At 33.6% G+C, this 25,904-nt stretch overlaps 1 protein-coding gene across 7 annotated transcripts in view; it reads left to right on the forward strand.

Annotated features, from left to right (window-relative positions):
- Window positions 1–25,904, forward strand: part of ATE1 (arginyltransferase 1) — an 86,767-nt gene that overhangs the window by 8,884 nt on the left and 51,979 nt on the right. For 3 of the 7 annotated variants that reach the window (XM_062580426.1, XM_062580425.1, XM_062580429.1), the window contains 4 exons: window positions 2,869–3,101; window positions 4,757–4,885; window positions 5,848–5,976; window positions 19,959–19,991. In XM_062580426.1, coding sequence (XP_062436410.1) covers window positions 2,869–3,101; window positions 4,757–4,885; window positions 5,848–5,976; window positions 19,959–19,991 — 524 coding nt within the window. The remainder of the gene's footprint in view (window positions 1–2,868; window positions 3,102–4,756; window positions 4,886–5,847; window positions 5,977–19,958; window positions 19,992–25,904) is intronic. The other 4 variants (XM_062580433.1, XM_062580427.1, XM_062580432.1 and 1 more) reach the window with 2 other exon arrangements.

Consider the following 25,904-nt stretch of genomic DNA (forward strand, 5'->3'; position numbering starts at 1 on the left):
CTCTTTTACTGATTTATTTGCCAATGGACATAATGTCTGTAATTTCCTCATAATACTTCTATTTTTTCTGCTGAATACTTTTAACTGTGTGGATGGTGCAAGTAATTCAAAAAGCCTTTCTCCAATTGCCGTTACTGTAAGCTTGTTCTTGTAAAATACCTGGTTTCTATATTTTTCCATAACTAGAGCCTGTGACTGGGATTTAATTAAAAGAATTCTGATCATGTATATTTTGGGAAAACTGATGACTACTCTCCAGTCATCATCTTAAAGTAATAGCAGCAATAAAAAATGATAAATTAGTGTTTTGCTCTTTAAATAAGAATTTTGTTCAATTTATTATATTGATCATAGTATGAAAGCTCTTAGAACAACAACAACAAAATCCACCAAACAAAAGTCCAGACTAGAAAAACCCCACCATTTGATAATATGGCCTGGGAGTTTTTCTGACGAGTGTCCAGGGTGAGTTAAGCCATCATATTCTGCCTGGCGTTTGCATTAAAAATAATAGTTTCCAGCCTTACTGATGCTTGAAAATTGATCTCAATCTAGATCAAAGTATCTTGACAGTGGCTACAGTGCATCTTTAGGTACACAAAGATGCAGGCAGCAGCTCTGAAGCATGCAATTCTTTGCAAGCAAAGTGAACCCAAGAACAACAATGAGCATTTAAAATATTAACACTCACCATTACCAGTTTGTATATGTATACCGGTGTTCCTTTTGTCAGTGGAAAAGGTTTGAAATGGGCAAAGGATGAGAAAGATGTCACTTTTGGCTGGGAATTACCAGTAAGAGGAGGGAGGAGGAAAGAAAGGTCATTACATTTTCACAGAAGTTCTGTGAAAAATAATTTTCACGTAATTTTCAGGCCTCAAAGAGAGTAAAGTGGGATAAACCATAATTAAGTCTGGATTTGGCTTATCCTTTATCTCTTATAAATACTAGCAGAGTTGAAGTGTGTCGTCTTCCTAATGCTTAAAATGAAAGGATTTCCCCTTCAAAGGTACTTACTTTCCCATTTGAAAAGATAAATTTTTCAAAAGTTGCCAGTGTGAGTCTCTTGGAAATGCGCAGATTTCAGGAGAACACTAATGGCATAAAAGACTACTTCAGCAGCTTGTCATAGTAGTTGTTTCGTTTCATTTTCTGTGTTCTACACAAGATGTATGACTGTGTATTTCCCTATGTGGGAGTAGTCTTTTTCCACTTTCTTCCTATCCTTTCTAAATCCTTAATATTATGGTGCTTTTTTGGCTTGCTGCAACTCGTCCACCATTGCCTTTGAGAGCGAGAGAAAGGGAGAGCAGAATTAGAGTTACTTTGTAATACATTGGCTGGTTTCTGCTGTAATTTTGAATGTACCTCTCCCTCTGCTGAGGGCGACCCTCCCTGTGTTGAATGTAACTTTCTGCAGCAATTGAGAGGCTTTGACTGGGACTCTTTTGAAATTGGTTATTTCTTCTGCTACTTTTTCCAGTGCTGCAGCAGAGATTGATGCAGGTTTTAATTTCTAGAGTGAAGTATGCTGCTTAGAATAAATAATGGTGTTATAAAACTTAAGGAAAGATGAAAGGTGTACCTGATAGCACTAGCAAAATGTTTAATGTTTTTCCTTTTTTTTTAAAAAAAAAAAAAAAGCTTTTTTCCCCAAGTTTGATACTGATTGTAAATTCATTTATTAAAATTACTATGTGTAGGGAAATTGCTACTTATAAAGAGGTGACTTACTTGGTAACCATCCTTTTGGCGCATTTATAGGATGATGTGGCCATCTTTTCTTTTTCACCAGCCATCTTTTTCTTACTGAAAAAAAATTTATATTAATTTTTATAGTACACATATTCCCATATCTTGGTTTGAGTGATTTTTGTTTTGTTTTTGTTAACTTTACATTATTGTCTTATGTGTAAAATGACCCTGACTTCTTTGTTAAGGAATTTGGGTGACTCTGCATTTATATTTGTACATGCTGTTTGGATTTGTATTCCTGTAAAACTAAGTTCCTGTAGTACTAGTTGCTCTCTTCCATGTTGATCCTCTTGTTTTCTAGATTTGCGTTGTGTTTTAAATAAATACCATTTCACAAATAGAACTTTATGAACAGTTGATCTGTTACAAATACCGGAATATAGAAGGGTAAAATTAAACCTATTAGTGAGAACAGACAAACTGAATGTTATTTTAAGCAAAGAGATAAGATTGTGGCCTTTTATTCTTCTCGTACATGACATCAGTGATGTTGGAAGTATCTCTGTACACTGTGCAAGGCTTCCAGGAGACACAGAATAAATCCTTTCTGTTTTGAATCTTTTACAGGAGTATATTGTGTAGCCATCTGAGTTTCTAATGCAGTATAATAAATCTCAGTTGACTGTGAGTCTTTTTTGTTCTTTCAGTATTTCAAAGTGATTCTGTAGCTATATGGATAGAGAGCGTCTTCACACTCTTGGAGCTTTTCTGTGCTTGCATGAGAAGGAGATGGTATAATGATGTAAGCACAAAGTTAAAGGATTTTTTTTTTAATATATTCTTGGCTCTGATATGGGATCATAGTCAATGTGTTTCCCTATTAATTCAGAAACGGACACTTTCAGATTAATTATAATGAAGCTGCTATTTCTAGTTTGCTGCAGTTAGTACAGCTGCAAGACAGCTGTAGGGGAAAAATTGTTGCAACAGCTTAGTTTGGTTTTGGGCATAAGGGTCCTTAGGCAGTTGTAAATGTGAAAGGTCATACCATTTTCAGACTGTGCTCTTCAATGAATGATAATTTTAGCCATTTCTTTTCTATTCAGTCATCATGTAAGAACTGCTCATTTGTTGCAAAATGTGATGTTCAGTTCTTTCTTTGTGTCCTTCTAGGCAAAGGGGCTGATCTGAACAAGCCACCCTGTCGAAAAGCAAAAGACATACGTAAAGAAAGAAAATTGCAAAAGCTTCTTCAGAACCAGATGTGCACATGTGAAGGCTCTTCACTTCAAGCAGGGGATCAAGTTTTACTCTTGCAAAACTCTAAATCTAAAGCGAATCAACCTAAAACCATTGAAGACTTCATTTTTGCCTCTTTACCTGATGATGCAGCACACAAGTTAGAGGTAATGGCACTTACATTGTTGTTGAAGGTTAAATAAAGTCTAATTAAGGAATTTTTTGAAACTCTCCAAAGGCTTTATTGAAAGGTTATAGTTTAGATCTTAAAGTCAAAGGTAAAAATGTGTGGTACTGCTGAATTATGTGTGACCATGTGAGGGCACTCTTGCACTTATAGTCAGTCTTAGCAAAGACCAGTACAGTTAACAAAATACTTGTAAATTGATTTCATATACTGTGACTTGAAAACCAAAGACTTTGAATTAATTGAGTGTTGAGTGATGAGAGAGATTCAATATTTAGTTCTGAAGTGTATAAATACTTAATTATATATGTTAATGAATCTTTTGAGGAAAGCAGTAACTGTTCATAAAATTAAACCTATAAGAAGATAACTCTTCTTTATAAATGTCATTAATATGTGTTGATGACTTTGAAAGCCATAAAAATTAAGTCAGAAAATTTTGCTCACTTAAATACAATCTTGTCATTAAATATATTAGTAGTATAAAGATAGTCATCCAGAAAACTTTTGGACTTCCTAGCATTTATTATTATGACTTATTATCATTTTTTTCTGGAAGTTGAAAAATTTATCAGAATATGAATATTTTCCTAATGATATTGATCAATAAAAGTGTGGGAAATTGCATTTTAAATACTCTTTTGTTATTTGTTTAAAAACATAGTGATGATGACTTAAAAGATTCACCTTAAATAATTGACAATAAGCCATGGAATTGATTTATTTCACTAATTCTTTCAAATTTTCTAATAAGTTGTATAACAGAAGAATAATGTCTTTGTTTGAACATTTTAATTAAGAAGATGCAAGGAAAATTAAAAGGAGGATGGTTCCAGCAATCTTTTCACAAATTATCTTTGCGTCTTACTATGGATGTCAACAAGTTTGTTTTTTATAGCTCAGATATGATGATAATCATGAAAATGGAATGATACTAAAGATTTGCCTAGTTTTAAAATGAATATATGCTTAAATATACTTGAAGAGGAATGCACTGTTGCTCATGTGCTAACATTCCTTTGTTTGGAGAGTAATCATTTTTACTGAGAACTGTGGGGGTGCAGTGTGTGTGTGTGTGTTTTTGTGTGTGGTTATTATTTTCTTTTTTTGGTAAGAGTGATTGTCAGGATGATAACTTACTCTTACAATTCAGTGGTAAGTGAATATGGGAGTGTTGTTTCTCCTTCTCTTTTTGCTTTGAAAAATATCTAGTAGTCTCCTTGGGATATTGCAATACAAAAATGGTCTTTATCCAAAGAGTAGAGATATAAGTCCTCCAAGTGCATGAATTGTTCTAGTATTTTTCAGTATGCTACAATAAGAGCAGATTTTAAAAAGCATGGAAAAAACTTTAAATACTGTTCTGCCAGTAATATTTTTGGTGTTATTTAATTAAAATTGTGTATTTCTTTTATAAGTATTTTAGTTATTATAATTCATAATTTCAGAATCTCATATCACTCAATATAAAATCCTTCAGTAGTCTAAACTGACCTAAAGAATTGGAAATCTATTGTCTAATGTATTAAGGGCTCTTTTGCTCAGAGTCAGAATTTCTCTCTGTTGTGATGTTTGTATATATTTATATAGTTATTGTGATGCTGTAATAATAAATGTCTTTAACTTCTTCTGAAGGTGAGGGTGGTGAGATCATCTCCACCAAGTTCACAGTTCAAAGCCACATTTCAGGAGTCTTACCAGGTCTATAAACGTTACCAGATGGTTATTCACAAGGACCCACCTGATAAACCAACTATAAATCAGGTCAGAAGGCCAAATGAATTTTATGCAAACATCAGCTCCCCCTCTATTTCATGTGTCTTGCATAGGATCTAGGAGAAATATCCTTTTATACTCTGAACTGTGTGAAATATCATATCAAATAAGACCAACATCCTGAAAGTGCAAACTCTTTTGTATCATTTTGTGTGGCAATGTTTGGGTAAGAGATGGAGGGGATGAGACTTTTGGAGATAAATATTTTGTGGGCCTTACAAATATGGATCTCCAAAGAATTAAAACTAAATGGATTTATAATCAGTCTCATTGGTCTTGGTTTGAATGCTTGCATAAGGAGGACAAGCATGATCAGAGCCATAATGCAAGTTCAGAAATTCACACATGCAAATTTTTGGCTTAAAGTTCACAGAAGTGGTGTAAAGCTCATCACTTTCGATTTAAACCCTTAAAAAAGGAATCATTGTAAATTGCATGTCATTACTGCTTCATGTGGTGACCAGGCACTGTGTAGTAATTATTTGTGTTGAGCACATTCCCTCTGTGAGACTAAAGACAAAAAGTCTGTTTGGAGAAAAGCATAGGTAGCAAGAATATATAATAATTAAACCAGAGGCAATTAGTAATGTGCCATTAAAATTAATATATTTGCACAGTCCTTGAAATTGTACAATAAAAATAAAATTTGTGATTGATTTATTAGATACTTCCTCACAAAACTGGTTGAATAAACTAGTACTTTGGAGTGTTCTAGCATTATGTTTTTTTTTTCTTTAATGAAATTATCAACTGTCAGTTTAAAGCTTATTAAGTTGCAGTATTAACAGACTTCCCATATATGAGATTTGTTACTCTATATAGAGTAGAGTACTGACTTCAGAGGCTTTGAAATGGATAGGAGGAGATCTTACACTAGCCTTACCTTCAGAAGCATATAATCTGATTATATGCACTCAAAATAGTATGCTTGTATTTTCCTTGCTCTGAAGGTGAGGTTAGTACCTGTCTCCTTTGAGGACCCACAGTTCAAATCATCCTTCATCCAATCAGCCGCTTTATTTGCCAAGTATCAGATGGCTATACACAAGGATGCACCGTCTGACTGTGGCGAAAATGAGGTACAGTTCACTGCATGCACCTTTGTCAATTATTTTTACAATGTTCAGGTAAATGATAGGAGATAGTGTCTCTTAGAATGATTCTAAATAATATGATATTGTAGTTTCCATTTGGGAGGGAAGACATCATGTTTTTTACTAAGCTTCTGTGGTTGACTTCAGCCCCAGGGAAACAGAGCTGGAGAGAGAGTTATCATAGCCCTCTCCTTCTCCCCCACCCCAACACACACACACACACACACACACACAAAAGTTAGTAATGAATTAGAGGTTTGGTACTGAAGTATCCACTGGAAATTGGTAATGGTATGGAAATGCTTATTTATTTATTTATTTTATGCCAGAAGACTTTTGCATTCTAAAGGTGTTTTGTACCTGTTTCTCCATTTCTCATTTTGGCATTATTTGGCTTGATTTAACAGCTTAAGATTTTAAAAACCTCAGTTTTATTCATATTTCACTGCTAAAGAGCTCTCTTAAATCTATATCTCACAGTAGAAATAGTATAGAAATATTACATAGGCTGACTCTACAAGAATACACTGTGTATGAGTAAATCTCCTTTTAATAATAGGAAAAGGTGTTTCCATGATGCTAATCCCAATCTAATAAACAGAAAAAGAAAGAGAAGTGGGCTTCTAAACAGACAGCATCCATTCGGTTTGCTGACGGGTGACATAACATTCCCATTAGCAGATTTCACAAAACCAGTATCTCAGATCTGTCATTTTTATCTGCTGCAAATGCAAGATGCCAATATTGATCAAATGCCTAGTCATAAACTCTTTTGTTCTGGAGACTAAAATTTAATGAAGTAATACCCAGCAAGCTGAGGCTGCTTTCCAGGTAGAATAATAAAACCATATAATCATTTTCTGGCTTTAGTTCAAAAGAAAGAGTAGCTTTTTTTGAAACATCCTTGCAATGCTACTGTGGAAAGCCATAAAATTTCTTCATTTTGTTTTGTGAAGTGGCTCATAATGACAATAAGAAGTAGTCCCCAGCCTTTTTAAAGATTTCTGACATAACTGAGGTTAATTAAAACATAGTGAAATCTGGAAATATATAAAGAAAGTTTGAGTTATTTTCTAGATTTGTAATAGACGTTAGCTGATCTGACTAGTGGCTTGACTTGTCTGATACAATGGATGTATATCAGCCTTAACGGTTAGATATGATATTGATACTCCTCCATGGTTTTGCTCCAGAAATATTGATATGAAGAGAGGGTGATAATGCATTAAAAAAAAAAAAAAACCCCAAACAACCCCCCAACTTTTTTATCTAAATTTTTTAACTGAGGGAATATAGAGGATGAAAGCATATGAGGTTGAGTTAAGGGCAGTTCATGTTTCTGCTGTTACAAGGTGTGAAGGCTGTCATGTATTACGTATCTTTAAATAAGAAAGAGTTGAATTTCTGTTCATACTGTTACTAGTTTAAGGATTTGACTTCTTAGGACCTTTTTATACACTTTTTTTTCCTTGTTATTTACTACAGGTGTTTTTATGCTGTACCTTTATCTTTTTTTCTCTGATATGATGTTTTTCAGGCTCAGTATAATCCTCCTGGGGGGATGGGGAAAAGACATACTACTGTCTCTGAAACTGCTTGTAGGAAGTGTGAAAATTCAGCCTGATGCTGATGGGCTTTAAGTTAGTTTAGGATAGTTCTGGAACACTAGTAAATCACATTAAGTACAGTTCTTCAAGTGAATACCTGTTTAAGATGATTTTTCTAATCACAGTTGGGTTCTGAAACTCAGTTACTGGCCTTCAGTTGAACATGTTCTGTATTTGATTCCTGCACGAAGTAAACTGCAGAATTATATTGCACAAAATGTATTTTGGTATAAGTTAGAAGCCTTAACATTTTGTACAGAAGCAATCTGGGAGAAGAAGTGAGTCACTTAAAACAACCGAAGATACCATGCAGGGTAAAAGTGGTCCAAGTTAGTGAAAGGGAGGATAGAAATTGCTATGTGAAAGACCTCAGTATTTTTCTTTCTCTTTTACAGACTTTTTAATATATCATTCAGACATTATGGAGCCAAGCAGTCTTTTAAGTATAGTTAGAATAAAATTCTGTCCTGGACATGGGGCTTTTTATCAGGGTAGTAACAATTGTGCTTTGGGCTTTAAATTGGCAAGTATCCAGTAAGTTTTTGGATATAAAATTAAATTAGCTTTTAATATGTGTAAACTGTTATACTATATCTGTGCATGGTGGATGAACCTTCTTCTAGGGAGAGTTCTGTACCCTTTTGTCTTTGGAAAGTGTCCTGCTAGTGAAACCATTTAATTTTACATTTAGAAACCTGCCTAAGAGTAAATTCAGGATTCAACAAAAAATATTATGAGACAAATGAATAAGTTTTTTGGAATATATTCTTAGATTGTTGGCATTGCAGTATACTGTCTTCTTATATCAGCTGCTGGACTGTTCTGATATTAACCTTATTACATCAAAAGGCAATTTTAGGAATAAAGTTACAGTTGTGGTGATTATTTAAAAATAATACTATTGAGGAAAGCTGTAAAACAGTTCACAATATTAACAAAAGGTATGTGGACCATGAAGCTGATAGTTGCACAATGAGCATGAAAGAAGGCCCTCCTTTTGCGTCTGTGCAGTGAATATGTAAATTGTCAGGAAGATTTTATGGGAGAAGGAGGAATAGATCAGTTCCAGGATAGGAAATTCGCAGAACACCAAAGATTATTTTGACCTATTAGATACTGTCTGATTAGTACTATTTTGAGACCAGTGATAACTGATATTTGTGCCCTTTGGGAATTTCGCCTGTTTGTCTCCTTACTTTGTCTTCTCCTTCTTCAGAGTCTCTGATGAAAACTGCAGCAACACTAATAAGCTCATGTGTTCCTTGTTGTACCTTTTTTTACTTTTCTACCTCAATAATTCTTAAGCTGATTTTAGGCTGTTTTGTCTCAAGTACTTAATGATAATGATCAGCGTGAGGTACATCCGAAGTCCATGCCTTTCAGTCATGGGATTGTGCATTCTTCGTTTTTAATCTTGGGAGGCTTGATTTCTGTTAATCTTCATTAGAACTTTAGTTTGGTCAGTTCCAAACTAGAGTGTGGTTCACGTACTGTTTTTTCTCTGTTACAGCAGCAACATGCCCATATTGATGTGTTCTTTTTTTGTATTTGTAGTGGTGGACAGTATTCTTCCAATGTAGCTCATATGCTGTCATGGAGATGCTATAAGTCTTCCTTTCTTTCTTTCTCTCATTAATGTCTTTCATAATCAAATTTTTGTTGTCTTTTATATCCTCCTTTTCACCTGGGCTCATCCTTAAAACGTTAGGTGCAACTATTACTATGGTCAAGAAGGATATTCAGTTGTAATGGCACCTACAGCCTATAAAAATTTCCTTAAGTTGATAAGTATTTACTTGTTTTAGGGGCATTGCACCCATGCCTATAAAATAGCCTCAGAATTTCTTTCAGTTTCTTCTGGACTTGAGAGTTTACTTTTGCTACTACTTGTAATTGACTTCGTTATTTAAAAGCAAAAAGTTCTTTAGAAGACTGCGTAAGATTGTAAGAATAAAGGATGCGCATTAGGCATTTAGAAGTAATGGATTTACATACTGAAAGATTATTACACGTGGGTTTAGAATGGTAGTGGTGCACATCTGAAAGTTTTTCTGGGTATGTGGGTGAAAATGATCTCTGGGTCTTACCTTTTGTCTCAGCTCTTCAGAGCAGCCTATATCACTAAACCACTGCTGAATTGGGTAGGATTATTTGGTCAAAGCAAGCAATTAGTCCTTTCTGTTTTCCTTTACAAGATATGTAGTGTCTCTATTATTTCCCACATACCTGCATTACTTTTGCTAATTCTAAGGAATTTATTGTACAGCTGGTTCGATATAACTGATAATTCATGAATGAGTTGAGTGCACTTTGGAACTCATACAGGCATTATGTCAAACTGAACTGAATGGCACAGTTGTTAAACCACAGAACCTTTCGATTTTGTACTTGATAGTATCTGTAGGATTTTCTTTTTCATTTGTAATCTTAGAAAGATACTGTGAATGTCATTACTGTATGTTTTAAAATATACTTCTACAATGATAGAGACCTTTTTCTTCAAAGTGTAAATATTTGGGAAGCAAAAACACTCTCCCGGGAGTTTGTTTACCTCAGGTTCCACTGTCAACAAACTCTCTCCATCCTTCATTTTAATTTAATTTGTGGTCTCTTTTCAAAACCACAGCTTGGCATGCTTTTACATTCATTGAGCCTGTGTGTATATGAGAGAGAATAAGTGATGGCATTCTGCTTTGGAAGCTAGAGTAGTTTATTAATTACTAAAAGAAATACTAGAAAATAAACCCTTTTTCCAATTTAGAAGACCAGCTTTTTCTTCCTAATAAATAGTTTCTTCAGTGGCCCATAAACTATCCTTTTACCTCCTGCTCTGTGAAAAGACATCAGAACCACAAGGCTAACGCTATTCTTTTTTTTTTTTTTTTTTTTTTTTAATTAAGAACGTAGTCTTAATTAAAAGTCAAGTTCAGTGGTTATTTAATAGTCAAAATGGAGTAGAAAAAAGCTCTATGTATCTCTTCAGTTCATCTAGTAATCAAGTTTTTCTCTTAAAAAAAAATAGGTTTAGTTCTAAGAGTGCAAAACTATTTGCTCTGGGTCCAAAATTTATGATTTATCTAAATTCTAAAGAAGTTGTAAATAAAGAAGTTGTAAGATTGAATTTCACTTGTTACTACAGGCTTGTAGCTTGTATTTTAGTCATATTGCTATTTAAAATAGTCAGCTTTAGATACCAGTTTATCTGGGTAGTTTAAAAAGAAAAAAAAAGAAAAACAACAAACAAGCAAAAAGTACTCCCTGCAAGCTACAGCTTTAAATCTATAATTTTAATAATACTTTAACATTTTTAAAAGAAATACAATTATACTATTACAGTGTCTGGTGAAGGTTCCCACAGTCTTTTCCGTTGCTTTCCCTCATTAAAATGTGTCCCCCTCAAAAATCTATGGCTTTTTCTCCCATTTATTCCTTTACTCAGCTGCTGACTAAAATGTTTTACTTCTATTTTGTCATTCTTCTTTTGTCATGTTGTGAAGATAGTGGTTTCTTTAATTTTTTAGCAGTGTTTCTTAGCACTGTAGTATGATACAATACTTTTTACCTCTGAAGCTGCCCTTCTTTTTGTAAATTAGTCTTCACACTTCATTTGTTGTGTGAAAACTGAACTGTATCTTCAGTAACTCCTTGCACACTATTGATTTTTAACTTTGTTTAGTCATACCTCACTGAATAATTTGGCTGTCAACAGTATATTGTCCCTTGTGTTAAGTTAGGCCTTACTTCCAAAGCCATTTTCATTTAGTTATGCTACTCCGATAATCTTAATTTAAGTCATTCAGTAGATCATGGTAGCAAAGGAGCTTGCAGGATTCTGTATTTTAAATGCTTTGGTAAAGCTTTGTTGTTTGTTTAGATTTTTATCTTAAACCGTGTATATTCTAAGGTAGTCTTTCAGGGCTGTCCTGGCATAATATAGGTATTTGATAATGATTTTTAAAGCATCAGTTCTAAAATGAGGAGATGGGAGATAAAAGCTGAGAGAATATTCTGCACTTATTGGTCTGGGTTTGGACAGTATGCTCATTTATTCAAATTAGATATCACTGTTTTAGTATATTGAAAGAAGAAGATGTGTGTGAATGTGCATACCTCTGTGTGTGTGTGTGTGTTTAAAAAAAAAACCCAGATTTTGTATCACAGAACACTCTAGCATGATGGTGCAGTACTGATTTCTGATTGATACAGTGGCTTCTAATGAAAGATGGGGTAGAAGTTTGGTAGAGGAAGTAAATTCTTTCCAAGTCCCAGAGTTAGTGTTGCCCCAGAAGCTTACCTTTTTTATGAAAGCGTTGTCAGGATTTTCACTGCTGCCTTTATTGGTGAACAATGACCGTGGTAAGGCTGAAGTATATCTTTTATCTGCCAAACAATTTAGTATTCAGTTTTGAATCTCCCATTGCTCCTAGAATCAAAAATAATTTAGGTTGCACATTAAAGCTTTTGAAGTATGTTTTTTTTTCATGACATAAAAACTACAGCTGTTTTCTGTGTAGGTTTTTAATCTATTGATTATCCCCTTTTCTCTGAGTTTGTTTACTACGCATTGACCTTCCCTTGCAAAAATTCTCAATACCCCTGAAAAGCTTTAGTTGATTGCTGGAGGATTTCAGCTTCAAAACTGACCCAGTTGTCTCCGTGCTCCCTAGTGCAGTCAGGTGTTGATGTTGCACAAAGAAGGCATCTAAGAATATTCATTTCAGTATGTTTTTATTGAATTGGTGTCCTGAGGAAAAATACAGCAAATGAGCCTCTAATTAAAGACTATTTAATAATATTTACTCTTAAAAACTACTGTGGAAGAACCAAATATTCAGTTTTTCTCTGTGAGAATGTAAGATCTTACTATGTTATTATGTAAATGCATAGTCACCCACTTTTTGAAGAGTATATGTACTTCTACTCAATCTTAAAAAAATTGTTAGGGAAAAACAGAATTGGGAAATACCCCAAAATTACGTGAGGAAAATATAAATAGCTTCTGAAAGAGTTAAGGATGCAGTCATGGAAAATAGGTGCATCATTGCCTGTTAAACATGGTGATCTAAGACTACTTGTGGATAGCCAAGTCCCTGAACTGCTCATTTTTGGAAACTGGGAAAATATACAAGGGAAGAATCAATTTTTGTAGTTACGATGCTATTTATACGTTCCTTCTGGCCTTTTATGGAGATAGAATATTAATGTATAAAGATATTTTTCTCAGGCCCAAGACACTATGTCATGTGTTATACCCTGTGTAGTAGAACAGTTATCACATTGGTATTTAACTTTTTTCTTGCTAAAATAGTGGAAGACAACAGTCAGACATTTTTAGTGTGTAGATCAGTATATATAACACATACAAAAAGCCACTACTGAAATCAATTGCAAGGATTTGTTTCCGTACTTACAAATGTTACTTATTTTGGTTCTTCTTGGATGGTGGTGATGTGTTTTGTGAAATGAATCAGGCAATAAAGAAAAATTGAAATTACAAAAGCTGAAAAAATCTGAACGAAGGAGACTTCTGTAATGAACAGTGAGGAAGTACGATAGTGCTCTGTTCACTGAACAAGAGAGTTCCTGTGCAAGATATAATTTGGAGAACATTATCATAGATCATACAGTGTAATAGATTCTGTGCATCCTTCCATTAAACAGGCATTAAGTCTTCTCTGTATTATCAATGAAAAATCAATTGAAACACTAATTATATATGTGAATAGTACCATAATTATGCAGACAAATTGTATGAATGAAATGTATCCTTTTTTTCATGCTTATTTATCACAATAAATCTAATAATAAATCATAATAAAGCTTTGCCATAATAAATCCTGCTCAGAGAAATGGCAAATATGATTTTTGAACCTATGTTTTTTCAGGGAGGGAGGTTGACTAATTTACATCTTAACATTTGATTATCTCTGGAAGTTTACTTCCACTACAAACTTCTACCCCATCTTTTATTAAAAGCCACTGTATCAAACAGAAATCAATACTGCACCATCATGTATCAGAGGACACTCTAGCAAAATCTGAAACTAATTTATAGTAAAATATATTCAGTATTGGTTGGTTTATGAGCAGTAGTCTTTTATAACAGTTATGGCATACAAGACTGCATATTGCAGTTGATCTACATTAAAATGTCTGCAGTTAATGATGAAGGCAGTTTGGTTATTCTTTGTTGTTGTACTTTAGAAATCAACTTCGATTCATGCAAGTTTGACCTCTGATAAATACATGTTAGCTAAATGTCATTGCATTCTGTGTTTCTGCTTTTCTGTTTTTGAATCTCAAGTTGTGTTTGTTTTGTATGTACTGAATATGCAATAGTACACAGTAGAAAAAATCTTATGCTATTGTAAATATGTGTTATCAGATATTATTTTATTATTAGTTATTTTTCTTATAATGATTCTAGATTTTTACTTAAATCAAATCTTACCAACTCTAGCAGCTTATATTTCCCTAGTGTCTCGCTTCTGCAAATAATCAATTCTCAGTCACCATCCCCAAATAAAACATTCCTGAAAACACATTTTTTCCTTCCAACCAAATATAACATAATTATTTTTGCTTACAGGTATGTTATTTTCTTAATTTTCAGTGTAACAACTGTTCAGTACACACTATACAATTTTCATTGTTCAATGTAGTTTTAAAACCAGCACAAAGGGTTATGATTGACAGTAAGTGCAATACCTGTTACAGCCAGCACAGGGAGTTAAAATTCTGCAGTAGTTTCTAGAAAGAGCCAGAGTGAACAGTTTATTGCTGTTTAGACCTATTAAAGCAAGCATTTTATTTAACTTTTCAGGGGTGCGTGTAATGACAAGCTTGTAGAAAAATAGTACGTGTCTCAGTTCCCACTGCAAAGCTAGCTGGACACTCTCTTTACTTTGTGCTTAACTAAATATTTGTCTTGGAAGAAAAGAATTTAACAACGTACAAAAGATACACTGTTTGAAAAGGTGCAAAGAATTACTGAAATAGTCTTTCTTTTCCATTTTTTTTTAAATTGCCTCCCCAAAATGGACTTGAACTAATATAGAAAACTGAGAAAGAAGTCTAGGAAATGCCAAGAAGCACTTTCTGATCAATTGAAAGTTCATATTAGAAACAAAATAAAAGTAATAAAAATAATAGTTGTTGTGGTTATTTTTAAACTTCTTAGCCTGTCCAGGCAGCCATGCATCTTACGGTATTCTTGATTTTTTTTTATCCTGTCAGTTAATGACAGCTAAACTGATGATTGGCTCTTCATGACTGGCTGCTGCTTCAGAGGAATCTGCCTCACTTTCTCTTGCATTTCAGATCACTGATAATGTTAATTTAAAAACTGAGAACAGTACTTGTGTATCAGGCTGATTCGTTTTGCTTGTGTGGCCTTATAACTGTACTACCTTGGATTCATGGATTTTATTCTTGAAATGACTATGAGAGCCAAAGAATTCAGGCATCCAGTAGTTTAAGCAACTTGTCCACAGTTGTATTGATTCAGTTCAGGTTACGTTTTTTTGCTTCTCAGTTTATATTATTTTTCCCAATTTTGATACTGAGTTTTCTTATGTAAGTCCACATGGAATTAAAAAATTCTTATTTTAAGACTGCCAGATTCTCTTCTGAGAGGACGAAGTCACAGTGATTTTTCTCGCTTCATAATAGACTTAAAACTGTAATTCTGAAATTTAAGTTCTGTCCTTCAGCAATTATTTCTATTTCCCTAGTCTAATTCTCGTTCTGAAAACTGCATTTGAATTACGCACTTGAACTTTAAACCCCCTCTTTTCTTCCATAGTATGTTTTGAAAACATATCTTCCAACATTTTGTCCATGGATATCTCTGAAACTGTTCTGTTAGAGTTCATATGTTTTTGTGAGTCACTGTTGAAAATGCTAAATAAGTTCAGTCATAGAATAAGTTTTCTACCATCTGTTCTTATAAACCTGCTACATTTTCTCCTGTTTTCTATTTATGACCATATTTTTAATACTTATTTAAATGTTATAGAATTTGGTTTATTTTTCAGGTCAATTTCAGTCTAGTTTCATAATACTTTCTAGCCTTATTCAAAGTTTGACATAAGTTTTTATTTTTTAATTGCTTATTTTTTCACTCTTGCCACTCCACAACATTATGGTTAAAACTGATTATAATAGTGACTATTTTTGATAGAGGAAATGATTTCAATTAAAATATATCAGCCCACACTAATACACAAAACAAATCCTAACGTATCTCTTAGGATGAAGTGTGTTTATAACTGTATAAACCAAGTTCTTCATAAATAAATTCAAAACTAAAGTGCCCTAAAAACAGTTTTTGTTGATGAACCAGGAGGAGTTACTGCATGAGAGCAAATGCTAACATGTTCTGAACTTGTAAGAAGTGAGAACATCATGAAAGCAATAGTGTTGAAATGGGGAAAATTACTCCATGATGGTGATGGGAGGTCCTACAAACTCATGCAGGATTTACATTAAGCCAAGAAGAGGCCAATAAAACAGGAGAAGAGTTTTGCCTGGAAGGGTGGGTCTAAAGAGGTGAAACCTAAGAAACCTCAGTCCCATTTAAAAGGATGCTAGCTTTTATTTTCTGGTATATCTGAAATATCTAAAGATCTCCCTAGTTGAGGAACCCTCTGGGAAGGATGCTACCTCCGTGGCCTCTATCGCTCATTGCGCATTTCTGCTCGTGGCTACATTAAGATTCATTTGGCCACTTGAGCTTCCAAAATGGGGCGACAGTCTGTGTGTGAGATTTTGCAAACAGGAGGGAAGAGAGAGTAGACTTGCTTGGTGCGCATAGAGCTGAAACCCTGGGACTGTAGGGTATGTGGTCTGTCTTGTCAATGAAAACTAATGTTAATTTTCAGTATTGTGAGCTTGGCACTTTTATTAAAAACACAAACCCACCTGAACTCTCTCACACATCTCAGTCTCACTCAGAAGTTAGTTTAAAAAAACCCTCAAACCTATATCCTTTTCTCATCCTTACTTCACCCAATATTAAATTTTCCTTAACAATGAATTACAAATAAGAACAGACTCTAATGCTGTCAAAAAAAAAAAAAAAAAAGCCTTTCTGTAATGTCTTCTCACTCAATATCGCAACTAATTTTAGTTATTGGTGATGAAAGCTCAAAGCTGTTTTTTCCTAAGAAAGTTATGATATCATTGTGTTTTATTGGCAAATTTTGCTTTCAAAAAATTAGTATCCTAAGAGGTGAAGTCCATTTTCTTGTTTAACAGCCAAAACATACGAATATTTTCCCCCATTTGTAAAAGGAAGTAGATGGTAATATTCTAATTTTATTACAGATTTTAGAAGCTCTTACTCTAGCAGTTACCTTTGGACTGAAACCAAGCCTTCCTTTTATTTTTTCTGCAGTTTTATCCTTTAACTCTTAGTGATTTGTTCATCTATTAGTTTTATTAGATAGGTTTTAATTTATTTCCACTTGTTCAGTTAGCAGTTATTGATTCTTTATAGCAATTGTAATTAGTTTGCACCAAAGTAAAAATGTTGTTGACTTCATATATGCTGTAGTTTATAAAAAGCTATGTAATTCAGTTTTGAATTAAAAGTATAAAATTATGATTGCCAAAGGAATTTCAATTATGCTTATATGATAGTGATTTATTTTGCATACAATACTAACTTTTGACTATAATTCTTTCGGGGTTTGTAGCGGAAGTATTGTAGAAGTATCTTCATAATAATCTTGCAGAATTAAAATGAACATCTTAATTTAGAAAATGAATCCTCCATTAACCTAAATTTTAAATACATGTGGCTATTCCTGGGTTATGATGAAAAGTTACTGGTTAGTTTCTTTCCTTTTTTTTTAGTTATTTTAGTTGTTTTTGAGGGGGGAGTGGTAAGAGATTGTTACGGTAAAGGTCAGTGAATCTAAAACATTTATTAAACCAACCAGCCTGGTGTGCCAATTAAATTATTCCTTTCAGACAAATAAGCAAACAAATTTTCCTAACTGAATTCTAGAAAACTTCAGAAGATGCATAGTCTAATCTGCAAACTTGAGCTAGTATAAACAGCTAAGGGGGATAATATGTAATAAGACTTGCATTAGTATACTCCCCATAAGACTGTGCTATAACTTCAAGTGCAGTTAAGAAAACTGTTCTAGCCAATAGTATAGGTAGTTGCAACAGTATATATTCCCTAGAAAGTAGAAGTTTTAGGTACACTTACGAAAAAAATCTCCTCCCCCTCTGCCCACACACACGCACACAAAAAGGAATTGTACAGCATGGCCTGGAGAATCGATAAAACTGTTTGAAAAGTGTGGTTGGCTCAGTTTTCTCACCCATAGGGTTTAACTTGCACTGTAAAGCTACAGTTAGAGATTAAGAACTATTGGGGGTCTTCTGACATCAAAATTAATAACATATGGTTTATTTTTTCTGGTGTCTGCACATTCTGGCTGTAATGACTGATTCACTAGCAATGTAGGAATTTATAAATCTCTATTCTTTTTCTTAATAGGAATGTAATAATTCAAAAATTGAATTCCTTTTTTTTATCAAGCATCCCCCCACCTCTTTTACCCTCTGTCCCCATCCTTCAAATCAGTAAAGATTCTAGAATTGAATTAGGATATTGCAGCTATTCATTCTTCCTCACCTCTAATAAAATTCCAAGTAACTCGGGGTGTCCAGTACTCTGGTTGTGAGTAAATTGAAAATGGCTGATTTTAGGTGCTACAGAGTATTGTTGTCTACAGTAGCAAGTTACAGAAATTTAGTATTCGTCTCTAAAGCACATGTCCAAATATTTACCATTCATTTGTCGATCAACTAGTTAGCTACTTCTACATGTTTGAGAGAGGACTTGAATAAAATTAATGTCGTGGGAAAATCTCATATTTGACATCTGTGAAGTCTTGATTCTTTCGGCATCTGCTGTATAATACTTTTCAGTACCTTTTAATAGGTAGTTAAGGTTCAGTGCTCACTTTGTACTATATTGACAATAATCCAATTAATGTTTGCAAATCTATATGTCTACTAGAGGCTGCATTTTCATTTCTAAAATCTATTTTAAAGCTTTTTTATTCAAATGTGCATTTTCTGCAGAAAAGAAAAAATTTTAATTACGTATACTATACATAAAACTTAATCCTAAATCAGGAGTTTATGATATTGGCACTCTTTATGATATTGTCACCTTCCTTCCACTTCTCGCCTTCTGTGAGGGGAAAAAAGAGATGATCAGCAAGTAATCACTTGCCATTTTATGTATGTGCCTTCAAATAGAAAACTTTTCTTTATTGCATCTCAGATATTTATAAAATGCTTGACAATAAAAATCTTGTTAACTGTCAGGTTTTTTGTTGGTGTCCATGTACTTTTTTTGTCTTTCAATTAAAAGCTCCAATGTATTCTACTTTTGCAGCTTAGAAACTGTTTTTTTTTAAAAATCATTCAGTTTATCAGATGGGCAGGAAATAAACTATGTAAAATATAGTAGCTGTTTAAAATAGAATACATAGTTTTAACAAAGGAATATTTTGAGGTAAAATTCATATCAGAAATTTATAATATCCATAATATGTTTTATGTGGAATCCATCAATAAGGAAATATTCCTATTAAATAGGTAAATGATGGTAAATAAATAGTATATTTTTACTAATTTCACAATCTTGAATAACCTCCAGATCATTTAAACTTTGCCTTTTGCTTGATCCATGGCACATCATTTTGTGCTGAGTAAGGGATCTAGTCATGCAAACATTTGCGCTTTCAGGAAGTTGGTTTTTTTCCTCCCTTCCCCATCCCACTTCTATAGACTTTAACAGGCTTACTCATGGTTTTGAATGTAAATATGACTTGATTTCTATTAAGACAGCTGAGGGCCCTAAAATCCTTGCTTTTGTGATTGGGATATTACCAGTAGGACTGTGGGAAAAGACTCCCTGTTGCAGGCAGTTGCAGAGAAGGAAGAAGCAAATGTATAAGAATTAATTTAGAATAAAAGAAACCAGAAGCACCCCTGTGTTACAGAGTGATAATTCTCTCATCTTCTTATAATGTTTTTTTTTTTTTTTTAAAAAAAATCTTTTCCTATTTCACATGAAGTTTGAAGTACTTTGAATGATTCATTATTTTATCTGTTGGTACTGGTTAGCAAGACAGAAAGTGGAAATGTAAGCCTTATTTGAACTCTTAAAATGTTTTGGTATCTTTCAAATATATATTTTTGAAAAAAACATACTTGTCTGTTCATGTATCCTAAAGTATAATTGTTGTTAATATATTCTTGTTTTTCTGCTTTACTTTTGTGGGAATCATTCTGAAAATCTCCATGTTTCTGATGAATCTGATGCAGTTCACACGATTCCTCTGTGATTCTCCACTTGAGGTATGTATGAATTCTAGAACTGACTTATAATATGAATACTTTTTTTTCCCCTCTCCAATTTCCCTGGACAGTAAACTGTTATAAGTATGGTTTGTATATTATGATATTTGTGTCATCATCAGCTGATAAGGAAGGTAATATGACGTTATCAAGGGAGTCTGAGGACTTGGATAATGAGCTACCACTGAATTTCATATCACTGCATTAAGAAATAGTAGCAGAAATCAAGTGCTGATTTTTTTCTGTTTTACTTTTTCTATGAAAGAAAAGAATATAACACTAAGTAACTTTTTGAACTTGTATTTTACCACAGTTTGAGTTAGGAGTTTAGGGAAGTTGATATTGCTTCATTTCCGGTAAACAAACTGTAAGAGATTTGTGGCACTGTTTTTCTTGTTAGTCTTAAAGAGTTAACTACTGCATGACTCTAATGAAATTGTCAGGTTATAGTAATTACACTAGTAATTTGATATGTTGCAGTTTGAATGAAGCCATGTGTGGAGAGTCTGTTGATTTTCTCTGCTGACTCCACTTGCCTTTACATTCCTGAAAGCTGAAGAGTAATAGAGCTCATTAGACTTTATAGGAAAAGGGCTTTTATCACCTCGTCAACTCTAGCAGCAGATTTCTATTATATTCTTAATTTTGTATGGCTGCATAGATGTTGATGCACACTTCCCTACTAGTATTTTCTTACAGACACTTTTTATTGACATTTCGAAGCTTGAATTAAATTTTGTGTGGCACCACTACAGATGTCTTCAATTAGAGGAAGTTAAATAAAAGGGTTATATATCAGAGGCCAAGGAATTCTTGAAATTCTTTATCCTAAAACAGTTGCCACAAGCAAGACTTGTAGTGTGTTGTCTGTTTACTCTTTTGCACAAAAATAATTTCAAATATTTTCAAATCAAATTTAAAGTTTACATAATTTCAATTTGCATTTTTAAAAATTTTTAATATTACTAACCAAACTCTTTCCTTTCTTCCCTCCCCCTCCTTTTTCTTTTTAATTACTCATTTTAGTCTCAATTTTGGCTATTGGCTCTATAACAAGAAAAAGAATAGTTCTCAGAAATGATACGATATGTACTAGCAGAAAATTAGGCAGTTTTCTAGCAGTAAACAGGATACTGTAGAGAGCTGTTTGTTTTTTCTTTCCTCTTCCTCTCCTCTTAGATGCTACCTTTAAACATTTGCTGTTTTATCGTCTTCACAGATGTAAATACTATCTTATTTGGAAAGATAAGATTATAGTGGCTCAGTACAGGAGAATGACTTGCGTAAGTCTATGGAAGAGACAGTGTTGTCTGGTACCATGTTGCTGCCTAAGCTAGAATGTCTATAGAAGGAGGGTAAGACACAGGGAAATATTGAACTGATCAGAATGGATTCTTAGTGTTTTGATAATCGGTGGGTCAAGGATGCTCTGTATCAGTGGTGATATAAACATCATTAGCAGTCATCTCTGTACTTGTCCTTCTGGAATTGTTCCTGTGGTGTCTTCAATCCATTTTGTACTTTAAACACAGAAATCTTTTTGCTAGAAGATGTTCTGAACTTAATACAAATGAGTCAATATAATATATAAATCAATATAAATGGGTATAAATTGATATTACAGGATTTATTGCTGCCTTCCCATAATGAATTAAATCTGTATTGTATCCTTTCAATGTCTGTTTCCTAAGTTGAATAGCCATGGCTTCTTCATACTGTGTGGAAGTTATTCTTATTTCTAATCATCTTTTCAGCACTTTTATGCACTTTTTTTCTGTTTCTACAGTATCATTTCTGAGATACAATGATTGGAACTAGCCTAAATATTTAGATGCACGATGGAATTGTGCTGTAGGATGATGACTTTTTTTCCCCCGAATCCTTCCCTAACTTTTCTTCAGTCTTCTTGCATTTGGACTGATGCTGAGCATTAAATTGATGTTTTCCTAAAACTGCCCTCGTTATCTCAAAAAGATCTTTTTCTTAGCACAAAATGCTAATTTATGCATGTTGTTTTGAAAGTACATTTAGCAATTTTTTTTCCCATGCACTTTACATTGGATTTATGAACATCTGATGTTTCTTCTGCCTTTTTAATCACTCAGTATCATGGGTTCTTTCTGCAGTTCTTTGCACTCCATTTTTGTTTGACCATCCTGAATACTTTTAAATCCTCAACACGATGTGTTGCAACACTATTGAGTCATCTTTGGTGGATCACCCACAAGTATGGAGAACAGAATAGGTTCTGTGTGTAACTCAGTGAGCTTCTTTTCATAATGCAAATGATCGTTTGTTCTTACTTTGGTTTTTATCCTTATTAAGATGCTTGTTGAAACTTAAAGAACTGAAAGACATTTGTGAATCTTCATCTCCTCTTTTCAAAAGCACATTGACTTCATTCAAATTTATTAGTTATTAATGTGTGTGTTAATTCTTAGGAGATCTAATAGCAGACATTTATATGATATGGTTACAAATCTGTAATTTTCTGGATTACCCCCTGAAGAGTGTCACATTTCAGTCATATTCTGTGCCCTTCTAGGGGCCAAATCAGATGTAATTTATTTCCTTTTGAGATCCTGGCAAATTGCTTTGACTTTTCGTGGGTATTTTTCTCATCTCTGTAGCAATAAGCAGTATCTTGTTATTAAAGTCCCTTGTGCCTTCACAGCTTCCCTAATCCTTTTAGCATTTTAAATTTAGCAGCACTATTGTGCTAGTTAAACAATTGACAGTATAGCTCTAAGAGTGTAATACTATTTCCTACTAAGGTGCGGAAGTTAGTTCTGTAGAGCTAATGTATTGCATTTTGATGCAGTTAATTTATTTACTTTGTTTCGAAACAGTAAACTTTTTTTTAACAAAAAATTTGTGAACTGGCTCCTCTCTGCTGACAGGGCTTATGCTCGTAAGCTGTTTTTATAGCCTCCCCACTAATCCTTAATGAAAGGAGGACATCAAGAAAAAGAAATATATTGCTAACCAACAGAGATAGAAATCTACTATATGATAGGTTTTGTGTGTGTGTATGTGTGCCTTTGGGAAAGGGCCTGCTGGAATTAATCACTTCATTTCTTTGGCAAATAATTTCCACTAGAGTGTAGAAGTGAAAGGTTTCCTGTTTTTCTCTGTGAGGAATAGCATGGATTTCATATCCTTCTCCCTTCGTCCACAGCAGAGGGCAAAATGGAAGTGTTCAAAACAGAAAATTTAAATGTTGTTGTCATGAAACCTCCCAGTAAAAAAAATAATCATGCCGTTGTCAAGGTCAGGAATCATTTTTGATAGGTGATTGTGCATAGCCTTCTGCAATCACGTGCTGGTCTGGCATTCTGGTTAGTGAGTGCAATTTTCATACAGTAAAACTTTCTTAAAAGTGACAAGAAAGACTAATGTGCTTTGAAGCAAATTGAACATTCTCCATATTACTGAAGCTTCATTTTAAGCAATAATGTTGAGGTATATTAATTGACAATATGCAACGTAAGTTGATACTAAATATTTAAATGTTAATACTACATTATAAAATATGAGAAATCAAATGTATTGATAGAATCACTAGCTAGTAGAGTACAAATACAAGTAGAATTAATTTGTAGTAGAATATATTGTATTTTTCTGTACAATATAGCCTAAACTTTGGGGAGGAAATAATCTACTTTCAAATTTTTGTCCTGGATTTATTTCTTATAATGTTAAAAAAAATTGATTATGTAATTCATCATGTTGAAGTTCGAGTATTAACTGTTAGTTTTAAATAAGTTGGTCCCTCAGCATCAGTTTGTTTCTACAAGTTTGGAGATGTTAAATGTTTTTTTTTTGGCAGTATCATCTTGCCTAGAGCTAGACGACAGAACTGTCTACATCCCTATCTGCTGATGAGGGCTCAGTCAAACCCTTTACTTTTAGAATCCTTTTGTAAATTGAAGAAAATAAATAACTTTTAGACCTTATTAGAAAAAAATTTTGAGGCAGAAATAGCTATGAAAATGGCAGGTTTTTAGTAGTTCCTAGCCACAACACATTTGTGCTTTGACTCTCCTCGTTTTAGTTTTTGCTTTAGTGTTTTCTCATTTAACTTCTTTAATAAATATATATTAAAAAAACTGTTAAGTTTCCCATTTCTGTTTTTACACATGTTCTGTGGAGTACTTAAGCTTGTTTGTTTGTTTATTAAAAAAAAATTGGAAGTACTAGTAGTCTGAACCTCATTGGTTAGGGGAGTAGGAGAATATTATTTCTAATCTCACTTGGTTTCCACATTAGTAATGCCTCTGATATTCTGATTGTTGACTATTAATCGTAGAAGTTGTGACATTTAGCAGCAGAATAGCTCATGTTTTTGTAGTACGAAGGCTAAGGTATATTATTTCTAGTTGATAAGGTGAGCCCTCTCTGGTGGGGCTTGCTCAACTGGTGTTACTTATTGTGCATTTACATTGCCTTTGACAAACATGGTCCCAGGAGGATGTGTCAGTAGTGTGAAATGATATAACCTATTTCAAGAAAACACTTTATATTCTAGACCTATTACATGTCAAATTGATGGGATGGTACATAAGAAATCACGTTAATGGAGCCAAGTATTCATAGAGATGTTGGAGAAAACGTAATACCTACACACATTACAAAGGATCACATCGTATGAAAACATTTTGATGAGGAGGAAAATGTTACCTTTTTTTTAATGTGATTTATTTAATGTAATGGAGATCCCAGAACATTTTGCCTGAAATCTGCACTGTGCATATGCTCGTTATAAAACATAGTGTCTTTTAAGTGTATAATACTTTATTGTAATTGAATTAGTGAAATAATAATGTAGTTTATATCTTACTAAAAGTTCTTTCCTGATGGTAATATTTCAGTTTGCAGATGTCTGCCGACTGAATCCATACTATGCCTATTCCAAGGTATGGGATTTCCCCTAGTCACAGAAGGACACATATGTTTAACTTTAGAAAACTGCTATGGCTTGTGTGTTTTTTTTTTCCCCCTATTTTGTTAGAGACAATTTTCTTTTAATACTCATTAAGTTCTATGCAGTGAATTTTTGACTCTACCAAAACTATTTAACTAATGGGATATGTAGTTTTATTGGATATGCATAACTTAACTTCATTGCCTTGTGTTTCAGAAATGTTGGAACCAATACAGTTTATAAGAAATCCAAGTACTGCTTTTGAGATTGTGTAATACAGAAGCGTGATACGGCTTTGCTTGCTAAATTCAGTGTATTGAGTTGAAATTCCTCAGAGGATATGAAGAGAGACTTCTGTCTGTGACTTTGTTGGGCAATGAACTTAAAAATATTACAGAGTTCACTCTGACTGCATTTCAGTAGTTGTCTCCTTTTTAAGGGTAATAGCAGTAGACACTGGAAAGTTTTTTTGGAAAGAGCAGGAGGAGATGCTGTCTGGGTGCAAGGCTTTGGCATGCTAAAATTCACAGGAAGTTGTTAGTTGATACAAACTAGAGTATTTGTCTTTTCTAATTCATACTTGAATTGCATTTAGAGTGGTAGAAAGCCATTGATAGGGCCTCTCTGTCCCTTTTTCTTGGGCACTAACAGCAGCTTTAGTTTCTCAGAGGAACTTCTGTATGTGTCACGTGTCCTTTTGTTTTTTTAATGCTAAAATAAATCATCTTTGAAAAACAAATCAGTTAATCTTACTTAGAAGTCATAGGAATGTGAACAAGTATTAGTCCTGTGTGAAGGAAATTATTTATACAGGGGGAAATAAAATCTCTTTTACCTGATACTGTCTTAAGCAAGTCTGTATTATATGGCAAATTGTATTTCTCACTGATTTACATAGGATGTCTGTACTATTTTTACTGTCACTTTGGTAGCTGAGAGGTGAACTTAACCTGTGCTGAGAAATCCGTAGAGAAAAATGACTTTTCTCA

Source organism: Rhea pennata, chromosome 7 (genome assembly GCF_028389875.1).
Source record: "Rhea pennata isolate bPtePen1 chromosome 7, bPtePen1.pri, whole genome shotgun sequence".
In the NCBI taxonomy this organism is placed as follows: Eukaryota; Metazoa; Chordata; class Aves; order Rheiformes; family Rheidae; genus Rhea; species Rhea pennata.